This window comes from Schistocerca nitens, chromosome 1 (genome assembly GCF_023898315.1).
Source record: "Schistocerca nitens isolate TAMUIC-IGC-003100 chromosome 1, iqSchNite1.1, whole genome shotgun sequence".
Classification (NCBI taxonomy): domain Eukaryota; kingdom Metazoa; phylum Arthropoda; class Insecta; order Orthoptera; family Acrididae; genus Schistocerca; species Schistocerca nitens.
In genome coordinates this window covers 857,430,675-857,454,626 of record NC_064614.1, presented here as the reverse complement: position 1 = coordinate 857,454,626, position 23,952 = coordinate 857,430,675, and the positions used below count along the sequence as shown (strand labels likewise).

Below are 23,952 nucleotides of genomic sequence, written 5' to 3'. Positions count from 1 at the left end.
GGCAATGGTAAAGAAAGCATTTCTGTAAAAGAGAAATTTGTTAACATGGAACATAGATTGAAGTGTTAGGAACTCTTTTCTTAAGGTATTTGTCTGGAATGTAGACATGTACAGAAGTGAAACATGGATGATGAACAGTTTAGACAAGAAGAGAATAGAAGCTTTTGAAATGTGGTGCAATGGAAGAATGCTGAAAATTAGATGGGTAGATCACATAAATGAGGAGGTAGAATATAATTGAATTGGGGAGACAAGAAATTTGTGGCACACGTCAAGGGATCACAAATGTAGTTTTGGAGCGAAGTGGGGGAGGGGGCGGGGGGGGGGGGGGGGAGGAATCATAGAGACAGGCCAAGAGATGATAAATAGATTAAGAAGACTGTAGGCTGTAGTAGTTCTTCAGAGATGAAGAGGTCTGCACAGGACAGAGTAACACAGAAAACTGCATGAAACCAGTCTTTAGGCGGAAGACTACAATAACAACCACTTGATGAGGGCAATGTGTACTGATTGTAAAAAAAAAAAAAAAAAAAAAAAAAAAAAAAAAAAAAAAAAAAATTAGATACCGTCTAACAATTGTATGCTATCAATAGTTCACTTATGATGATACCATTAATGGCAATTGCTCAAACTGCTCCACAGATTGTAAATGGTTTCTGTGAAGGCTTTAATGGTCAACTGTTAGGGGAAATTTTTCTCACTTTTTCAGTTTTTAAATTTTCATTTTCTTCTTTTATTGATGGAAAAGTTTCAGATCTGAGTTGTAGAAAAAGGAAACAAGGTGCCGCAGATAAATTTTTGAGAACCTGAATAAAAGAGCAGTTCATGTGGATCACCATGTTAACTGTTTACTCAGTAACATAACATTTTATTTGCTGCCACCTAAGAACCAACAAATAGCAGTCGGTTTACAAATTGTAATTCACTTTTCTGATAATTAAGTTTATGAATTATGCATTTGTTTGTAAATATTGTCAACTGACTGTTACTGCCCAGCCTTCCAATATTCAACAGGATCTTCAAAAAGATACAGATTGTAGTGCTAAAAAAGACGAGATCTTTTGGAAACTGTAAATTAGGCTAGTTTCTAATAGTAATTACTATAAGCTGAAGCAAATTGCTGACAGTTTTCATTTATATTCATCGGGACTTGAAGTTTGTAATAAACATAAATGTAATAAAATCCTTAAGTACAGACTTTTGTAAAAGTTCAATTTTTACTCCCATTTTTATTCTCAAAGAGAAAATATCAGCCTTCAAAATCAGCCCCTGCGTAGTTATGGCAGCTGTGTACAGGATGACCAGCTCTTTGGGAATATCCTGGTGCAATCAATGTGCTGTTGTCTGCTTCCAGCCTTTTAGTTTCATCTCAGAATGGTGGGGTATCTGTATTACATGGCAGATTACGCCACAGAGAGAGAGAGAGAGAGTGCACACAAACACAAGTTATTTCATTGTTAAGGAAGAATGTATAATGGAAGGGAAGGAGAAAGTGAAAACCCAGTGCTAGTTTATATCAACACTTGCCCCCTAAATAACACTGAAGTGGCTTCTGAGCTTAATATTCCCATCTGACTGACAGGTGACCACCAACAGTGTTACTTATATCATGCTTTATAGTACACTGTGGAGAAGTCTGAAATGCAAACATTTATGATTAACATTGTAGTAACTGCCTCTCCTTCTTTGACATTCTAGTATTAGTGTTGGAAGTTTGTGTGTCTGTGAGAAATGGAATGGGGTACCTCCCAGGCTTAGGGTCACTTCAGTGATAAGCATTAGATTCCTTAGCTGTGGATATAGATTTTAGAATCATACAAGAATATGAAAAACTATATTTTGGTTGTATATCTGAAAACATTTTTGTTGTTACAATTATGCAGCTGCTATCATAAAGAGAATATTGACAACTTGTTTGAAGCATCAGCTCATGCTTATCACAATGAATTATTATGTGTGCTGTTATTTATGTCACACTCAATGCAACAATATTTATTTTGCTTTGTCAGCTTACAATCCCCCTCCCCCGCCCCTCTCTCTCTCTCTCTCTCTCTCTCTCTCTCTTTCTTTCTTTCTTTCTTTCTTTCTTTCTTTTTAAATACTGAACTCCAGTTGGGAACATTTAGTAGAAATAAGCTACCTTGACAAGTTTCACTTAATGTGTTTGTAAATGTAAAATTGTTGTAAAACAAAAATAATTTGTTGATGCTAGAAAAAATTTACAAGTCTGATTGCAAATATTTTGACCTAATGTAAATCACATGGCCCAGAAAAATGTTTCGCATATTTAGTTACTTTTTTGTACTACTTGTAAAATTATGTGTCCTCATTACTTGCCATAATTATATGGATGCACTGAAAAACAAACTTTGTAATAAGGATCATCGTATTACAAGGCAGTTGCTTTCAGTACTAATTTTTTGCAACCTAACAAAGAAATTAGTAGATGGTAGAGGTAATGTCTGCACTGAACAGATATTTGAAAGTTGTGCAGCATTAGTTGAATTTAGTGAAACTAAACTTCTAATTGCTGTTGTTTATAGGTCCCCTAACTCCGACTTCAGAGCATTTTTGCTTAAGCTAGAGAGGGTTCTTGATTCACTTTGTAGGAAGTACCAGAAAGTAGTTATATGTGGTGACTTCAATATTAATTTTGTATTTGATTGTGCAAGAAAAAGGGTGTTGGTAGATCTCCTAAATTCATATGATATGATGCAAACTGTGTTTTTTCCAACTAGGGTGCAGGATTTGCTTTCCATTAGAACATTCTAAACTGTGTACTAACAGTAATGGACAGCCCGGTTGGCTGACTAGTGGGATAAGGATATCATGTAGAACAAAGCGGGAATTATATCAAAATGTTATAAGTAGTCACAATCAAGCTAGTATGTGGTATGCAAATAGAATAGCTAATTCACAGGATAAAATTAAAGCCATATGGTCAGTTCTGAAGGAAGTGTCTGGTCAGCAGCACAAGGTCGATGATATAAAGTCAGTTTGCAGTAATAATATTTCTGTTACTGATAAATCAGATATATGTACAGTATTTAACAATCATTTTCTGAGCATTGCTACCCGGAAATCATATAAATTTGTTAGCAAATGCCTTTCCGAGATTGACGTCTGAAATACTCCTCTGTGATACAGACAAGAGGGAGATTGAGTCAATAATTAAATCACTTAAGACTAAGGACTCTCATGGTTATGATGGAGTGTCTATCAGAATATTAAAGTACTGTGCTGCGCATGTTAGCCCTTTATTTAGCCATATTTGTAATTTTTCCTTTAGGAATGGTCAGTTTCCTGAGTGATTAAAGTACTCAGTAGTAAAGCCGCTTTATAAAAAGGGAGAAAGGGATAATGTAGATAATTTTAGCCCTATTTCTCTGCCATCAGTGTTTACAAAAGTTATCGAAAAGACTGTGTATTTAAGATTAATTGATCATTTTATATCACACGATTTGCTATCAGATGTACAGTTCGGCTTTAGAAATCGTTTGACAACTGAAAGTGCTATATTCTCTTTTCTCTGTGAGGTACTGGATGGGCTAAACAAAAAGTTTCGAACGCTTGGCGTATTTTTTGTTTTAACAAAGGCATTTGACTGTGTTGATCTCACAATATTGCTTCAGAAGTTGGACCATTACGGAATAAGGGGAGTAGCTCACAATTGGTTCACCTCTTACTTTAACAACAGGCAGCAAAAGGTCATTATTCACAATTTTGATAACGGCTGTGATGTGGGATCTGACTGGGGTACTGTCAAGTGGGAGGGTGCCCCAGGGATCAGTGTTAGGGCCTCTCCTGTTCCTTATTTATATAAATGATATACCCTCTAGTATTATGGGTAACTCTAAAATATTTGTGTTTGCTGATGACACTAGCTTGGTAGTAAAGGGTGTTGTGTGCAACATTGACTCTGTTTCAAGTAGTGCAGTACATTACCGCAGTTCATGGCTTGTAGAAAATAAACTAACGTTAAATCATAATAAGACTCAGTTTTTACAGTTTCTAACACACATTTCAACAAAATCTGACGTTTTAATCTCACAGAACGGGCATATGATTAGTGAAACTGAACAGTTCAAATTTCTAGGTGTTCAGATAGATGGTAAGCTGTCGTGGAAAGCCCATGTTCAGAATCTTGTTCAAAGACTTAATACTGCCATTTTCACTATTCGAACGGTATCAAAAGTGAGTGATACTTCGACATGTAAATTAGTCTACTTTGCTTATTTTCATTCACTTATGTCAAGATTGTAATGATGTGAAATGGGTCGTTTTACATTCACATCATAAGTTAGTCTGCACATCTGTTTACATTTGAGCTTTTCTAAGGGTTTTTCTTTTTTATATATATCTCTTGATAAGTCTTACAAATGTTTGTTGCAGCATTGTGCACCCCTTTGTGTGCTAAACGCAGTCAAAATATGGAGTAATTGATGTTAGTTTTCACTCTGGTATTGTAATTATGTACCCCAGTGTTCCATTTGAACTGTAGTGGATTATTTACAACAAACTTTGTGAGGGAATAAATATACTGTGAAGCAGTAGTCAGAATGCCCAACTCCTTAAACGGTTGTCTACAAGATAATCGTGGGTGACCACCAAATATTATTCTGATAGCAAGTTTTTGCTCAATGAAGACTTTATTTCTTAAAGATTAGTTACGCCAGAGCATTATTCCATGTTACATTATTGTGAGAAAATACTCAAAATATGTCAGTGTACTGATATGTCTCTTCTGAAGATTTGCATAGATTTCAAGCATAAATGTGGCTGACCTAAGTTGTTTCATGAGTTCCACAATATTTTCTTTCCAATTTAAATTATTATCAGTATGAACCCGTAAGAATTTTGAAGTTTCCTCCATATTTATTATTTTCTCATTCTGTGTTACACTTATCATTTTGTAGTACCTCTAGATGTGAAGAGCTGAATATGTTGGTCTTTTTAAAATTGAGGATGAGACCATTTGCAGAAAACCAGTCAGTGATACTTTTAAGAACTTTGTTGACCATTTCTTCTGTTCCATATGATGCATGGATTGATTACAATACTAGTGTCATGTGCAAAAAGAACTAATCCTGGTTGAAAGAACCAATTCTGCGTGTTGTATACTAGACGGAAGATCATTTACATATATGAGGAACAGTAGATGACCTTAGATTGAACCTTTTGGAGCTCCCTACATGATTTCGCCCCAGTCAAAATTATGTTCGTGGCCTATATAGGTTGAGTATAGCATTCTTTTCATTAGATATGACATTATCCATTGGTTGTCAACTTATCTAGGAGAATGCTGTGATTCACACGGTTAAACATTAGAGAGGTCGCAGAAAATGCCAACTGGCATTGTTTTATTATTTAATGGTTATAAAATCTGGCGAGCAAACACATAAATGGCAGATTTCTCTCTTTAAAAATGTTATAGTGATATTGGCATAGAAATTAAAGAAGTTATCAGTAATGTAGGTAATGAAAATATTGTCAGTTGCCCTCTACTTTTGTGGACTCCCTCAATGTTATTATATGCAGTGCATGAGAATTAGCCTGTAATAATTGATCTTTTGGATGTATGCTCTGCTTTCTCCTTTTGAACTACTTTCTTTGAGACTCATCATAGAAATGTGTAGGCTAACCTTGCCTTTGCAGTCTCTATTATGGTAAGACCCACAGATTTCTCACTTAATGCGGGTTCTTAAAACTTTGTAAGTTGTATTTATCTATATAGATGGCATGTTTCTTCAAGTGTCTTTGACACACAGGTTTTTTAACATTTCCGCAGTGCTGCCCCAAGAGTCAAACAAATCAGTGACCGTATGTGCTGCCCATCTTTGTATACATTCAATATCCCTGTTTGTCCTATTTGTTATGTATCACACACAGTTGAGCAGTATTCTAGGAAGGATCACACAAGTATTTTGTTAAGTCTCCTTCATAGACGTAGTGTAGTTTCTCAGTATCCTACCAGTGAACTGAAGTCTTCCATGTGCTTTACCAATTATTGAGCCTACGTGATCATTCTGTTTCATATCCCCACAAATTTTTACATCATATATGCATGGTGTTTTTTAAAGTGCTCCATTTTAGGCCTACATTTCTGGATATGGAAAGAAAGTTTTCAACCTTTGCACCACTTTGAAATCTTATATTCTAGCAACTGAGGCAGGAAACAGTTTCAATCCACTTATATCTTGCCAATAAATATAGGTGGTGCTTAAATTGTTTATAGGTTTCACTTCACAGCATATATTCAATACATTGTTAAGTATCAGTTCATCATTGTTAATGTTAATAACTGCGTGATAAATGTAGATGTCTATGATACAAATTTAAAATGTTAGGCAACACTGTACACATTTTTTGCATCACAAAAATGGCAATAACTTACTGGGCAGTGAAGAGACCTAAAAATATGCAGTACAGTGTTAGTGCCAGGTAACTGGTCAAACGGGGGGAAATACAGTTTATTATTGGATATGAGAAAATGGCTTTATTTTTTTCTTTGTGTTTCCTGCTACTAAGAATATGTTCTCCATATCACTGTGTAGTTTATAAAGTGTTTGTACATATTTTAATATTAGACATGAGACTGCAAATATGGTTTATGATGTAGATGGTGTTCTTTTGCAGTGCAACTCAGATGTGACAATGAACAGGGATGATGAAATCTGTTGGTACCATGGAAAGATATCTAGGGAAGCAGCTGAACAGCTTCTGCTCCAAGGTACTTCATGCCCATCATTGAGCTTAGTTAGGAATATAATTTTATTTGAACACAAGTAGATTCTAAATTAAAGAATCTAGAAAGTTTTAATCACAGTTGTATTAAAGTTACTTTGTGATTGGTTTTATCGGTGTTATCATAATTGTAACCTGTTGAAAACTTGTCAGGTTTCTTTTTATGTCTTGCATCTGTTCCCTGCTTCATACTGCTAGCAATTTTCTCACAAAATGTGATTTCTGTGTTGTGCATTTCATTTATATATGCCCTTTTCAACATTTGTTTAGTTGCCTACAAAGTTTGTCCCTGGGTCAAATGCTGTTTATTGTCGATACTTTTCTGATTTCTGTAGAGTGTGGAGAATGTATTGTGGCAATCAGCCAGAGTGTAAACAAATGAGAACTTAGACTGCATGAGGGAGACGAGTGCAGTGGGGGAACATGCCCCATCTCCCTCTCACAGAGCTGAAAAGCTACATTCTTGCTCTGTGCTTCTGGTCATAGAGATTGCCAATCCCATGTGGTGCTGTAAGGGTCATACACAAACACCACCATGGACCAGGATAAGCTCTTCACTAATTTAAAAATAGAAAACAGTGAGCAATGCACAACACAGTGCAAGACAAGGTACACAAAGCATTCAGCAAAAGCTACAGTACATTTATATGCTGAGGTTGTCAGTGTCGTAAACATGGTAGTTTGGGTTTTATGTGTACTCCTTCCAGTATCTTAAGCAACTACAGAGCTATACACCTTCCACCTATAACTACCACAACAAAGTGTACGCATAATATTTGGTTTAAGTATGGTGTTGATGATTTTCAATTAATGAGAACACCTGAAGGACCATTGTTAATCTGACATTCAGCTCGCCGACAGCTTTAGCCTGTTGAATACTGTTTTTGTGAAGAACGTATCCAGGGTCTGTGCACTTTGGTCATTGGGAAGGCGGGGGAAGGGGGGTCATCTTAGAGTTGCTGTGAATAACAAAATAGTACTGAGGTTTTATGGAAAATGGCTCGAGGTAGACTGCCTGCTACTCAGTATTCATTACATGTTCTGGCTTTCTTCGAACTGATACAAATGCAGCATCAGGAGTTAGTGGCAATTGATGAGCACTTAGGTTCACAAGTGCCCCATGACCATAACTTCAGTCCTCCTGCACTCACACATGGTCCTCTGCAGTCTCCCTCTTCCTTTGTTCTATCTTCCCCTCTCAATCCACTCCTCCACATCATTGCACACTGCACACAATTTCCCCTGCCTGTTGCTGGACCAAGCTCATTGATGCCACCCACATTCATATCCTGCTGCCCCTTCGTCCCAGCTCAGGCACTCTTCTCCAACCCTTCCTCTCTCTCCCCATCTCCTTTCCCCCCCCCCCCCCCCCCCTTCACCTACTCCACCCAACACTAGCTCTCACTCCAATCAAGTTACAGTGTCAGCACAATGCAGTAAGCTGGGTCATTGTAGCTGGTTAGGCATGTACACTGTTTATCCAAAAAGTTGCAAGACTGTAAGTTGTGTACACGCGACATCAGTGTAATTACTACTGGTGCATCTTGAACTAACAACTGTAAACACCAAATGTGCACTCAAACAGTCAGTTATGAGGAGACAGTGTTAAGTAGTGGATGTGCGACCATAGTGTGTCAGCGTTGTTGTGTCACAGATTGTAATGGAACAACTAACTGAACATCACTCAAGACATTCTCCTGTGTGTTTTGAATAATAGAAAAGTGTGTGCAAAGTGTGTCCTGCACACCTTGACTGCCAAACAACAAATGAATGTGTGTACACATGCCATGACTTAATTGAAATGAAAAACATGGACAACTCTGATTGTAAAATGTAGGGGACTGATGAACTCAGAAGTTAAGTCCCACAGTGCTCAGAGTCATTTGAACCTTTTTTTTTTTTTTTTTTTTAATGTAAACTTTCATAGCCGGAAATGTCACAATTAATGAAACGTTCTGGGCTATTACGCTGTTAACAAATGGATTTCACCTTAAAGCCTGACAATTTGTCTCCACCTGTGGAGGACATTTTTAAGGGGATCACAGCTTTTTTTGAATATCTGATTCACAACCTGGCTCACTACTGACTACAGCAAAATTACACTTCCGCAAGCTTCTGCACAGTGGTATGACGTCACACATTTTGAATATGCGAGTGCGATTGACCATTGTCGATTGGTGTCGCCTGCTGTTGCTATCATCCCTTGGTGGAAAACCATTACACAGCTTCTGTACCAGTGTGAAATCTGTTCAGCCACAGCATAATAGCCTGGAACATTTGATTAATTATGGACAATTCTTTTCTGGACAAAATGATCACAGGTGAAAATATTTGGTTTTATCAATATGAACCTACCATAAAATGCCAAAGTGTGCAGAATAATGGGGCTCTGATCTTTCATCAAAACTGAAGAAGGTGTGATTGTGACGTACAAAATGAATATCATCCCAAAGGAGAACTATTCTGACAGTTGCACATGATTGTATGAATGTTCAGTGTGCTCTAATAAAGTGGGCAAGGGGGAGGGGTGACAATTTAAGACCACCATGTTAACTTTTTTTCCTAAAATTTTTGGTCTGACAGAATATGCACATATAACCTGTTAGTTTAAAAGAAGCATTTGTCTAAAAGCTAACATTCTCAGTCTTATAAGGATTAGAACTTGAATACTGCAACCAGACACAAGTTTGACATAAAATGTCTCTTCCTGCTTAACCATCACCAGTTTCAGTTATTGAAAAAGTCCATCATCATCATGTGACTCTTATACACTTTCATTCTGGGGCCTCACTTCGTTATCATTAAAATGGAATTTTCAGTTATCCGTCTAGCACTCGATAGGTTCTTACGAAAATCATGACAAATAGGGAGAATGAAGCACAGCATTGACTCAAGGCCGTTGTTTTTTGCACTCGTAAGTGGTCTTCCCCTGGGATACTTGGGGTTCAGGGCAGTGTTGTGAAGATCAGCTGGCATATCTATAAGTTGTTTAGAGAAACTCACTCCATAGTATTCCACATTGCCATCGTGAGTGTACCTAAACTACATTACACTGGTCTTCTCTTTGCTTATTCTGAGGTTTTTTTTCTATAGAAGATACAGTTAGTCCATCAACTTCTTTCCTATTTACTGAAATTGATGTTAAAGTGTCCGAGTTGAAGAAATTCTCGCTTTTCATTTCCACCACTTTGAATTTTTGTTTCTTGATTACATATTATATTGATTATACTCTGGATTTCATGTAGGTGATAAAGGTTCCGTTAGCATCTCATCTAGCTCTCAGTGTGATTGAAACCAATGTCATTGGTTATTTAACTGTACTGTAATATTAAATATTTTTGATTAAACTCATTGATGTGCGAAAATTGCTTGCAACTCATACATTATAGTTACTACCTCTCATAACAAAGATTACTACCCAATCATCATGTTTCCCTTTTCTGCTGAAGGCAGAGCAAAAGACCATGGAGAATGATTGACATAACACTAATTGGTTCATTTTTAGACCAATATTGACTTGTAATTAAAACATCAGAGTTGTTAATTTCTGCAATGGAATCCATGGTATAATTCTTGGTGTTAAGATTTTGAAAGGTCTGATGAATTAATTGGGTTCTAAGTTTCGTATGTTGGACATTGTCTGAAGGTGTTTCTGCCAGATCATTCAGTATATCTGTAGAGATTCCCTGTTCTTCAGTTTGATGAATATCACTGTGATTTTAGTTCTGGACATCATACATTGCGTGAATAGTTTCAACATTATGCATTGTCTCTTCCAAATTTTCTGAACTAGGTGTGTTTTTGATATAATTTTTGTTTTTTACTGCATCATTTCCATTGCCTTTGATATTAATATTGGTTACATTAAGTGTCCTATGCTCATTTGCATTATGTCTGTGATTTACATAGTTGTCATCATTGGGTAAACAAGAGATTCAGATTCACCAGAAGTTACACTCTCAATAGGAATAATATATTTATTTTTTTTCTTTACCATATTTAAGGAGTATTACGGGTCCACTTACTGTTTATTTATTTATTCATTCATTTATTTCAGCTTTGAGCATTTTGAATGCAATTGATGTTAATAGTTTGCACAACCTGAACAATAGGTAATGTTGCACATGATAATAACAATAAAGTAAACAATATTATGAAAAGAAAAGTTGCGACTTGCCATACAGTGGAGATTCTTAGTTGCAGATAGCCACAACAAAAAGACTGTCTCAATCTAAGCTTTTGGCCAACGAGGCCTTTGTCAAAAATAGACAAAACACACACACACACACACACACCTGACTGCAGTGCCTGGTAGCTGAAGCCACCAGCTGCCAGAGGATAGTCGTGTGTGTGTGTGTGTGTGTGTGTGTGTGTGTGTGTGTGTGTGTGTGTGTGTGTGTGCGCGCGCGCGCACCATGTATTTTCAACAAAGGCCTTGGTGGCGGAAAACTTAGATTTTGACAGTCTTTTAGTTGTGCCTATCCGCGACTCAGCATCTCTGCTATGTAGCGAGCTAGCAACTTTCCTTTTCATACTAATGTTACATTCCATCCTGGATTTTCCATTGTTTGATAAAGTGAACAAGTAAATCATGTGTATTTGCATACATATGACATTAAAACCCTTCTTTTTAAACCAGTTTTTGTGAACATTTGTGAAGATTTTTAATGATGCAGTGCTTAAGGTGGCATTACACTGAGCAGTTTTACTCGGAGGTATGAACACCTATTGTGAATTTTGCTTAGTCTTGTAAAAGGTTGGTCAGTCTTTTCTTTGTGACATTGAAGTGATTGCCTTAATTTGTAGCTCTGTTGGTTTTCTTTTGTGTAGGCTAACCAACTAAGTATAAATACTGATGAACTGTTATGACACTCAGTTTCTTGAAAAGGTCCCAAATGTTACCTTGTTTGTGAAAACACCTTTGCTCATCTAATAGCCTTTTTCTGCATGTAAAAACTCTTTTTGCTCCAGCGGCACTGCTCCAAAACTGTATGCAGTATGTTACATGGCTATAAAAAATGCATAATAGGAGCTGACCATCATCTTTTCACTGATACTTTAAATTTATGCAACATATATCTTACTCTTTGTACTATGAATATAATAGAGGGAAACATTCCACATGGGAAAAATATATCTAAAAACAAAGATGATGTGACTTACCAAACGAAAGTGCTGGCAGGTCGATAGACACACAAACAAACACAAACATACACACAAAATTCAAGCTTTCGCAACCAACACTTGCTTCATCAGGAAAGAGGGAAGGAGAGGGAAAGACGTAAGGATGTGGGTTTTAAGGGAGAGGGTAAGGAGTCATTCCAATCCCAGGAGCAGAAAGACTTACCTTGGGGGAAAAAAGGACAGGTATACACTCGAACACACACACATATCCATCCGCACATACACAGACACAAGCAGACATTTGTAAAGGCAAAGAGTTTGGGCAGAGATGTCAGTTGAGGCGGAAGTACAGAGGCAAAGATGATGTTGAAAGACAGGTGAGGTATGAGCGGCACCAACTTGAAATTAGCGGAGGTTGAGGCCTGGCGGATAACGAGAGGAGAGGATATACTGAAGGGCAAGTTCGCATCTCTGGAGTTCTGACAGGTTGGTGTTAGTGGGAAGTATCCAGATAACCCGGACGGTGTAACACTGTGCTAAGATGTGCTGGCCGTGCACCAAGGCATGTTTAGCCACAGGGTGATCCTCATTACCAACAAACACTGCCTGCCTGTGTCCATTCATGCAAATGGACAGTTTGTTGCTGGTCATTCCCACATAGAAAGCTTCACAGTGTAGGCAGGTCAGTTGGTAAATCACGTGGGTGCTTTCACACGTGGCTCTGCCTTTGATCGTGTACACCTTCCGGGTTACAGGACTGGAGTAGGTGGTGGTGGGAGGGTGCATGGGACAGGTTTTACACCGGGGCGGTTACAAGGGTAGGAGCCAGAGGGTTGGGAAGGTGGTTTGGGGATTTCATAGGGATGAACTAAGAGGTTACGAAGGTTAGGTGGAAGGCGGAAAGACACTCTTGGTGGAGTGGGGAGGATTTCATGAAGGATGGATCTCATTTCAGGGCAGGATTCGAGGAAGTCGTATCCCTGCTGGAGAGCCACATTCAGAGTCTGATCCAGTCCCGGAAAGTATCCCGTCACAAGTGAGGCACTTTTGGGGTTCTTCTGTGGGAGGTTCTGGGTTTGAGGGAATGAGGAAGTGGCTCTGGTTATTTGCATCTGTACCAGGTTGGGAGGGTAGTTGCGGGATGCGAAAGCTGTTTTCAGGTTGTTGGTGTAATGGTTCAGGGATTCTGGACTGGAGCAGATTCGTTTGCCACGAAGACCTAGGCTGTAGGGAAGGGACCGTTTGATGTGGAATGGGTGACAGCTGTCATAATAGAGGTACTGTTGCTTGTGGGTGGGTTTGATGTGGACGGACGTGTGAAGCTGGCCATTGGGCAGATGGAGGTCAACGTCAAGGAAAGTGGCATGGGATTTGGAGTAGGACCAGGTGAATCTGATGGAACCAAAGGAGTTGAGGTTGGAGAGGAAATTCTGGAGTTCTTCTTCACTGTGAGTCCATATCATGAAGATGTCATCAATAAATCTGTACCAAACTTTGGGTTTGCAGGCCTGGGTAATCAAGAAGGCTTCCTCTAAGTGACCCATGAATAGGTTGGCGTACGAGGGGGCCATCCTGGTACCCATGGTTGTTCCCTTTAATTGTTGGTATGTCTGGCCTTCAAAAGTGAAGAAGTTGTGGGTCAGGATGAAGCTGGCTAAGGTAATGAGGAAAGAGGTTTTAGGTAGGGTGGCAGGTGGTTGGCGTGAAAGGAAGTGCTCCATCGCAGCGAGGCCCTGGACGTGCGGAATATTTGTGTATAAGGAAGTGGCATCAATGGTTACAAGGATGGTTTCCGGGGGTAACAGATTGGGTAAGGATTCCAGGCGTTCGAGAAAGTGGTTGGTGTCTTTGATGAAGGATTGGAGACTGCATGAAATGGGTTGAAGGTGTTGATCTACGTAGGCAGAGATACGTTCTGTGGGGGCCTGGTAACAAGCTATTATGGGGCGGCCGGGATGATTGGGTTTGTGAATTTTAGGAAGAAGGTAGAAGGTAGGGGTGCGGGGTGTCGGTGGGGTCAGGAGGTTGATGGAGTCAGGTGAAAGGTTTTGTGGGGGGCCTAAGGTTCTGAGGATTCCTTGAAGCTCCGCCTGGACATCAGGAATGGGATTACCTTGGCAAACTTTGTATGTGGTGTTGTCTGAAAGCTGACGCATAACCAAAAAATTTTTTTTCCGCTTTCAACACTACCGCTACTATAAAATCCACCGTTTCTAGTTCACAAACAGTTCCTTTCACCTATTAAACAACCATTTCGGCTAGTTCTAATATCTTTCGCTTTATTTCCATTTCAGTTTTTCCCACGTCACTGATCATGTTTAGCTGCTTCCCACAGGTTTTTATGTCATTATTTCTCCGTCAGACAATTGTTAGCCCCTTTTTCATAATCTGCCACCACAACACCACTCCTGTTAATACATTTACACGTAGTTTTTTTCAAAATTTTCCCGAATTTCTACACCCTTTAACGTGTTTTGGCGGCAAGACAACCACCTAACCTTTATGCACATCGTTGTCTACCAACCCAAGTTCACCACACGATCAACATAGCCCAGCTTTAACCAACACTTTTTCGCCTTTTTTCACACCAGATCTCCAGTTGCTTTCTAGTTCACCTTTATCTCTCCCCTTATATTTTTATTTTCATTTTCGTTTCAGCCTCATGTTACACTTTCCATCTTCTAATACCATGTCACCCTCACAACACCCCCACAACGACCCCATTAAGTTTTATTTACATTCCCTCCACAAACATGCCTTCGCCCTAGCCAGATTACGCTCCCATATTTTATTTTCTCAGGCTTGTGTGACATTTGGCATTACCCCCAAAGGCCTCACACTTAAAGTTCCCATCTCTGGCTGCAACCCTTCTTTCCATCAGTCCCTATACCAGTTCCAAACTGAACAATCCATTGCCCTCACCCACCTAATCCTTCACCTACACATCAACTCAGCCAATGAACACACCTGTCAACTCCTATCCTTAATAAAAGTCCTCAATCTTTCCTCTCCCACATCCACACCGGCTGTTCAGAGCATCCTCCTACAGGCCAACCGCAAATTAGAACAGCATGCCACCCTCCACCTCAAAAAACTATCCAATCTCCTGGTTTCCCACCTCCGGAAAGGCAACTCACTCACCCTTCACAACCTTTCCAGCAAACCTCAACCTCCTCTCATTGCATACAAACCCAGTCTCTCCCATCTACTCAATCTCCCACTTCCAGCTCCACTCCCTCCAAAACCTCAAAATTCCAATCAACACAATCTGGAACCACAACACCCTAATTCAGTAGTTAACCTTTCCTCCAAACCTCTCTCCCATACCGAAACCTCTGTCCTATCCAAAGGCCTCACCTTCAGCCCCACTCCCAGATTCAACCAAACAGCCCTCGTCAAAGATTTACTGTCCTACACTCGTACTCTCTGCTGGAAATATCACTTTGCCACGAAGAAAAATGATCCTAATCCTACTCCTAATGATCCAACTCCCTGAGACACTATCCAAATTGAACCCTGCCTGGAACAGTTCCGTCCTCCGTCACAGCGGGACCCACATCCTCTTCCTCAAAATCACCCTCTCCAAACTTTCCAGGAATTTCTGACTTCCAGCATTGCCTCTCAATCCTTCTTAAAAAGCGTTAATCCTACTCGCAACATCACCACTGCTGAAGCCCAAGCTATCCGTGATCTGAAGGCTGATCTATCCATCGTCATTCTTCCGGCGGACAAGGGTTCCACGACCGTGGTACTTGATCGTCTGGAGTATGTGCCTGAGGGACTGCGTAAGCTTTCAGACAACACCACATACAAAGTTTGACAAGGTAATCCCATTCCTGATGTCCAGGCGGAGCTTCAAGGAATCCTCAGAACCTTAGGCCCCCTACAAAACCTTTCACCTGACTCCATCAACCTCCTGACCCCACCGACACCCCGCACCCCTACCTTCTACCTTCTTCCTAAAATTCACAAACCCAATCATCCCGGCCGCCCCATTGTAGCTTGTTACCAAGTTCCCACAGAACGCATCTCTGCCTACATAGATCAACAGCTTCAACCCATTTCATGCAGTCTCCCATCCTTCATCAAAGACACCAACCACTTTCTTGAACGCCTGGAATCCTTACCCAATCTGTTACCCCCGGAAACCATCCTTGTAACCATTGATACCACTTCCTTATACACAAATATTCCACACATCCAGGGCCTCGCTGCGATGGAGCACTTCCTTTCACGCCAACCACCTGCCACCCTACCTAAAACCTCTTTCCTCATTACCTTAGCCAGCTTCATCCTGACCCACAACTTCTTCACTTTTGAAGGCCAGACATACCAACAATTAAAGGGAACAACCATGGGTACCAGGATGGCCCCCTCGTACGCCAACCTATTCATGGGTCACTTAGAGGAAGCCTTCTTGGTTACCCAGGCCTGCAAACCCAAAGTTTGGTACAGATTTATTGATGACATCTTCATGATATGGACTCACAGTGAAGAAGAACTCCAGAATTTCCTCTCCAACCTCAACTCCTTTGGTTCCATCAGATTCACCTGGTCCTACTCCAAATCCCATGCCACTTTCCTTGACGTTGACCTCCATCTGCCCAATGGCCAGCTCCACACGTCCGTCCACATCAAACCCACCCACAAGCAACAGTACCTCTATTATGACAGCTGTCACCCATTCCACATCAAACGGTCCCTTCCCTACAGCCTAGGTCTTCGTGGCAAACGAATCTGCTCCAGTCCAGAATCCCTGAACCATTACACCAACAACCTGAAAACAGCTTTCGCATCCCGCAACTACCCTCCCAACCTAGTACAGAAGCAAATAACCAGAGCCACTTCCTCATCCCCTCAAACCCAGAACCTCCCACAGAAGAACCCCAAAAGTGCCCCACTTGTGACGGGATACTTTCCGGGACTGGATCAGACTCTGAATGTGGCTCTCCAGCAGGGATACGACTTCCTCGAATCCTGCCCTGAAATGAGATCCATCCTTCATGAAATCCTCCCCACTCCACCAAGAGTGTCTTTCCGCCTTCCACCTAACCTTCGTAACCTCTTAGTTCATCCCTATGAAATCCCCAAACCACCTTCCCAACCCTCTGGCTCCTACCCTTGTAACCGCCCCGGTGTAAAACCTGTCCAATGCACCCTCCCACCACCACCTACTCCAGTCCTGTAACCCGGAAGGTGTACACGATCAAAGGCAGAGCCACGTGTGAAAGCACCCACGTGATTTACCAACTGACCTGCCTACACTGTGAAGCTTTCTATGTGGGAATGACCAGCAACAAACTGTCCATTTGCATGAATGGACACAGGCAGGCAGTGTTTGTTGGTAATGAGGATCACCCTGTGGCTAAACATGCCTTGGTGCACGGCCAGCACATCTTAGCACAGTGTTACACCGTCCGGGTTATCTGGATACTTCCCACTAACACCAACCTGTCAGAACTCCAGAGATGCGAACTTGCCCTTCAGTATATCCTCTCCTCTCGTTATCCGCCAGGCCTCAACCTCCGCTAATTTCAAGTTGGTGCCGCTCATACCTCACCTGTCTTTCAACATCATCTTTGCCTCTGTACTTCCGCCTCAACTGACATCTCTGCCCAAACTCTTTGCCTTTACAAATGTCTGCTTGTGTCTGTGTATGTGCGGATGGATATGTGTGTGTGTGCGAGTGTATACCTGTCCTTTTTTCCCCCAAGGTAAGTCTTTCCGCTCCTGGGATTGGAATGACTCCTTACCCTCTCCCTTAAAACCCACATCCTTACGTCTTTCCCTCTCCTTCCCTCTTTCCTGATGAAGCAAGTGTTGGTTGCGAAAGCTTGAATTTTGTGTGTATGTTTGTGTTTGTTTGTGTGTCTATCGACCTGCCAGCACTTTCGTTTGGTAAGTCACATCATCTTTGTTTTTAGATATACTCTTTGTACTATAGTGCATATAGAATCTGTGTGGTGGTTTCAGGTTAATTTGGAAGTCAAGTGTGCACCCAGAAGTTTAACAGACTGTCATTGGTATTACGTCAACTAAAAATTACATTTCCAGTTTTGTTCTGGTTTACAGTTAATTCACTGTCTTTAAACCAGATACTGGAAATCCTTAAAGCATATACTGGAAATCCTTAAATCTTATACTGGAAATCTTTAAGTTGGCTTCGCTTTGTTCATTTAGGTCCTCTGTGTCATTTATATTTGCAATAAAACTGGTATCATCAGCATACAGAACAGTTCTACATTACGTGATACTAGATAAGTCATTAATGTACATTATAAACAATCAGGGTCCCAGTTTGAAACCATGACGCTTGCCAATTGAAACATCTAGGAACCCAGAGCTCATCAAGATATGGTTCTATAAGAGTGAGTTGTGTATCTCGGATGCCATAGCAGATCACTTTGTCTATTAGAATCCGATGACTCAGAGTCACATGCCTTCCTCAAGTTTCTTTTTCCATGGCTTTTATTATGAAATTGGTGATTTTTCTTTTGCCGAGATTGTTAAAGCAAAAACCCGTTCTGCGTCTAACATTCTCTACAAAACTTACTTGGTGTAATATTACTGTCATGTTTGTGTACAGTGACCACAGATTTGTGAATTGGTGCTAGTCTTCTTTTGATTAATACACTAAAATTTTATATCATCACCTCTAAATAGTGTGGTTATAATAGAGGGAAACATTCCACGTAGGAAAAATATATCTAAAAACAAAGATGATGTGACTTACCAAATGAAAGTGCTGGCAGGTCGACAGACACACAAACAAACACAAACATACACACAAAATTCAAGCTTTCGCAACAAACTGTTGCCTCATCAGGAAAGAGGGAAGGGGAGGGAAAGACGAAAGGATGTGGGTTTTAAGGGAGAGGGTAAGGAGTCATTCCAATCGCGGGAGCGGAAAGACTTACCTTAGGGGGAAAAAAGGACGGGTATACACTCTCACACACACACATATCCATCCACACATATACAGACACAAGCAGACATATTTAAAACTCTTTGTCTTTAAATATGTCTGCTTGTGTCTGTATATGTGTGGATGGATATGTGTGTGTGTGCGCGAGTGTATACCCGTCCTTTTTTCGCCCTAAGGTAAGTCTTTCCGCTCCCAGGATTGGAATGACTCCTTACCCTCTCCCTTAAAACTCACATCCTTTCGTCTTTCCCTCCCCTTCCCTCTTTCCTGATGAGGCAACAGTTTGTTGCGAAAGCTTGAATTTTGTGTGTATGTTTGTGTTTGTTTGTGTGTCTGTCGACCTGCCAGCACTTTCATTTGGTAAGTCACATCATCTTTGTTTTTAGATATATTTTTCCTCTAAATAGTGTGTTAGCCAAAAAACACACCATAATATTTTAATGGAAATTATCACTTCATGAAAATGTAATGTAATTGTACAGATAAAAAATTTACTCATGAAGTGGCTGCAGGAGAACACACATACAAAGATATTAAAGTTTGCAAGCATTTGGAGCCAGTAGCTCCTTCTTCTGGCAGAGAGGGTGAAGGAGGAGGAAGAGGGATGAAGGAAAGGACTGGTGAGGCTTAAGAAAAGGGATACAGTTCAGAAAAGTCACCCAGAACTGCAGGTCAGGGGAGACTTTCTGGACGGGATGCGAAAGAAAGACTGATTGATGGGGACTGCACCGAACAAGATTTTAAAACATCCCATACATCTTCAGCGTTCTAGTCAAATGTATTTGTTCAGAGGCAGACTCTTTACAGTAATACAGTGTCATTCTCACCTCAGCCTTCACTGGATGCAATTTCCCACCAACCTAGTTCAGAAGCAGATTTCCTGGGCCATCACATCCAAATCTGGTACTGCTGATCCCTCCATGAAACAACTTATCAGTATACCACTTGTTACTCAGTGTTATCCTGATCTTGAATGTATTAATCAGCTACTTCGACACGGTTACGACTTCTAAAATCATGCCCTGAAATGAAGTCCATTCTGTTAGACATTTTGCCCACTGCAACCCGGGATAGGTTTCCATTGTCCACCCAATCTCCACGATATTGTTTTCAGACCATATGCTCCTTTTGCACCCATATTCATACCCTTTGGCTCCTACCCCTGTGACGGTCCCCGCTTCAAGACTTGCCCTATGTACTATCCTGCCACCACTTATACCAGCCCTGTAACTGACAAAACATATGCTATCAAAGGGAGAGCCACCTGTGAAACAAAACATATTGTATACCAGCATATAACACTGTTCAGTCTTTTACATTGGCGTGACTACCCCCACGCTATCATTTTGGATGAAAGGGCATAGGCGGAGGGTGTGTGCTGGCAACATACAATATCCTATTGCAGAGAATGTTCTACAGTATCACAGTCATGACCTCGGTGCCTGTTTCACCACACGTGCCATCTGGATTCTTCCCCCAGATACCAGTGTCTCAGAATTCAGCAGACGGGAAATGGTGTTACAACATGTACTTGGTTCTTGCCACCCACATGTCCTTAATTTACATTAATTTCTTTGGTCTCAACATTTGTTCTCAGTAACTATTCCTTTCTTCACTTCCTGTTCGTTTTCTACATACTTCATTTTCTGATCTGTCTATTTTTCATCACCTCCCTCCCACCTGTGCGCTTAGTTTCTGCTCTTCATTGACTTGTGCAAAATGTTTTGTCAGTAATCTCCCGATGTACATATTGTCCTGTCTGCCACCTTTAAGCTATCAGGTTTTCAAATCTTGTCTGGTGCAGTCCTCAACAATCAGTCTTTCTTTCTCATCTCATCCGGTGATTCTCCCTTGATCTGGGGTTCTGGGCAACTTTTCTGAACTTCACCTCTTTTTCCTAAACCTTACCAGTCATTTTACTTCACCCTGCTTCCTTCCCCTTCAACCTTTCTGCCAGAAGAACATTTCTCACCTCCCTCTACACTGGTTCGGGAATTAATATGTATGTACAAATTCGAGTTTATAGGCTTTAATTGGTTTTATCTGATGATAGACATGTCTACCTTTCACTTTTGAGCCGATAGTGATACATATATTATTGCAGAACTTTTTGTTGGAAGCACTAGGATATGATCCTAGTTTACAATTACAAACTTGTTGTTATGTACATTTCTAACCCCAGATGAATCTTACAACATAATGTGATCAACATTACTGATCACTTTCTGTGACAGATAGTTTGCCATTCTTTTTCATTTTTTTTTTTTTTCAAGAAATCTTCATATTCTTAGTGTGTTGCAGGCGAATCTTCTTTTAATATTAAATTAGTTTCCTGTAAACTCGCAGAAACCCTCAGGTTGTTTACTTCTAAGCGCTCAGCAGAGCCGAGCGGTTCTAGGCGCTCCAGACTGGAACCGCACAACCGCTACGGTTGTGTTCGAATCCTGCCTCAGGCATGGATGTGTGTGATGTCCTTAGGTTAGTTAGGTTTAAGTAGTTCTAAGTTCTAGGGGACTGATTACCTCAGATATTAAGTCCCATAGTGCTAAGAGCCATTTGAACCACTCGGCAGATCATTTTCCTTCATTACTTCAATTTTTTTCTTTCTTTTCTTCTTCTTCTTCTTCTTCTTCTTCTTCTCTCTCCCTCTCCCTCTCCCTCTCCCTCTCCCTCTCCCTCTCCCTCTCCCTCTCCCTCTCCCTCTCCCTCTCCCTCTCCCTCTCCCTCTCCCTCTCTCCCCCCCTTCCCCACCCCCCACCCCCTGCAAGAGTTCTTCATGCTCAGGATGTATTGCATCTGAATCTTCTTTAATGTAACCATTTTCTTCTCCTGAAGTGTCATAAAACGCCTTAATTTGATTTCTATGTGCTTGATGCATACAATGCAGTGCCAGTTATCTCCATCATTCTACGTATTTGAGATTTATTTTCACACACCTCTTTTGGTATCAACAGCTGAATTTTGTGCATAAAGTACCTGTTGTGTCAAATTGAAAATTGATGTGTTCACAAAACTTTTATAGAAACTTCCAATGTCTCTAAGGGCTTTGATGTTGATGGTATGTTAAACCTAATTTTTGTATGTTTTGCTCATTTATTTTAACTTAACTCAAGTCTCAGACTTACCTCAATGTTTTATAACTATTTGTGAACTGTACATACTTTACTTTAGTGTGTTGAATTTCTCCATTCATTATGTTTTAATCTTCTATAAGTTTTAACAGTGTTTACTCATAGTCAGTATCACAATGAAAGTTATATAAATTATTTTTTGATTTTATCAATAGAATGTACTACATTAAAATTGTTGCCTTCATCTTAGCATTTCTTGAGATGCTTTGTCTGTCTCTACATCTACATGATTACTCTACCATTTACAATAAAGGGCCTGGTAGAGGGTTCAATGAACCACCTTCAAGCTGTCTCTCTACCTTCCACTCTCGAACGGCTTGTGGGAAAAACGAGCACTTAAATTTTTCTGTGCAAGCCCTGATTTGTCACCATATTTAAGTGGGTTATAATGATGAGTTAATGATTTGAAGAAAACTGATGCTATACTAATTTCTGAATCATAAGTTCAGACTAATGTGTAGCGTGGAAGTATCACCATCATTGCAGAAACCACATGTAAGCAACTTGATCTTTGAGAAAGTCATTTTTTGTTTCACTTCATTCAGTTTAATCAGAAAGTTCAACAGTAGCACATTTGTTGTGTTAAAGCACGTACAAAATTGGCACATTGGTATTATTATGCCATATTAGTATATTACAAGTTTTATCTTGGAGTTTAACATTAATGATGATATCCAACTAATTCTGTTTTTCATCAGATCCCAAGTCTATGAATGTGGTTTTTGTCTTACCAAACTATTTCGAAGCTATGCATTTTTTGTGGCAGAGTAAAGCTGATTGTTGCATTATAATGTTAATCAAGATCTCAGATCTTCATGTTGAGTTTTCCACTTTGTCATACAGGATGGATCAAGGCTCCAAGCAACTACTGTCTCCTGCCTACTTATCCCCACTTTACAGATTTCTCTTACTAGTTATGCAAGACTGTACCTCAGTGAAGATCTAAATCTCTTTCTAGCCTTTGCATAAAAGTTTTTCGGAGAATAAGTTGATGAGTGCACATGGTAAACATTTACTGTCTTAAACATTTCTGAACATGCTATGTAAATATGAAAGACAATTTCTGTGTGTCTGTTCAGGAATACACACTGCACTACAATATTTTCCCACACTACATACACAATTGGAACATGAAGAAACCATAACATCTGGTACCACACTAATCACCCTATGCCATGTACTTCATAGTATTTTTCAGAAAACCTATGTAGATGTGAAATATAATAATATAGGGCTATTCAGAAAGAAGGAACAGATTTCAAACATTTATTGCTGCCAAACTACAAAAGATGGAAAAATGATTCCAATGTTCCTTGAAAGATAAAAGTTAAATTTATGGACATTCAATGTGAGCACCATGTGTTACATGACAAATATCGAAACAGCGGCTCCTTCCCTGCAACACGTGATGTAGCTGGTCTCTCGTTATCGAATTCACAGCTTCAACTATGGGATGACGCAGACTTTCAAGAGTGTCGGGCATAGGATGGTTAAAAACACGGTGTTTTACATAACCCAATAACACTATTCCGTAATAACTGAACCTTTTGTTCTGTCACGGAAAAAGCTACACATAACACTAACGTGCCGTGAAACACGCTAATGTTACCCTCTGAGCGGATTTCAAAGTTTGACCATGCGTGTGTGAAATGGAAAAGGTTATCAGACTACAATTTTGAATTTTGTGAAGCTGACAGTAAAACCAAATGGGTCTTAGCCTTGGGAGTTCATAAAAGTGATAAAATTATGAATGAATAAAAAAAAAAAGAATGGTCACCAGCCTAATTAGGCCCATTAATTTGGAAATATCTATTTGAGAAAATTGGATATTAGTTATTGAAGTTACTTTTGTTGAGATTTCCCTTTGAATAGCAAACAGGATACAAACTGATACAGTGCACTGTGTACTGTGTGTAGCAGCAGTTATGCACCAGTAAATTATGGGGAGCACAATTGCACTGAGCTCATACTAATGATATCCACAGTCAGTAGCATTACTTAATCAAAATACTGAAACATCGCTGCATG

General features: G+C 40.0%; 1 protein-coding gene across 2 annotated transcripts in view; it reads left to right on the top strand.

The window, feature by feature from the left end:
* The window catches only part of LOC126263411 (tyrosine-protein kinase Shark), a 159,720-nt gene that overhangs the window by 7,438 nt on the left and 128,330 nt on the right, over positions 1-23,952 (top strand). For both annotated transcript variants that reach the window (XM_049960507.1, XM_049960515.1), the window contains exon 2: positions 6,637-6,730. In XM_049960507.1, coding sequence (XP_049816464.1) covers positions 6,637-6,730 — 94 coding nt within the window. The remainder of the gene's footprint in view (positions 1-6,636; positions 6,731-23,952) is intronic.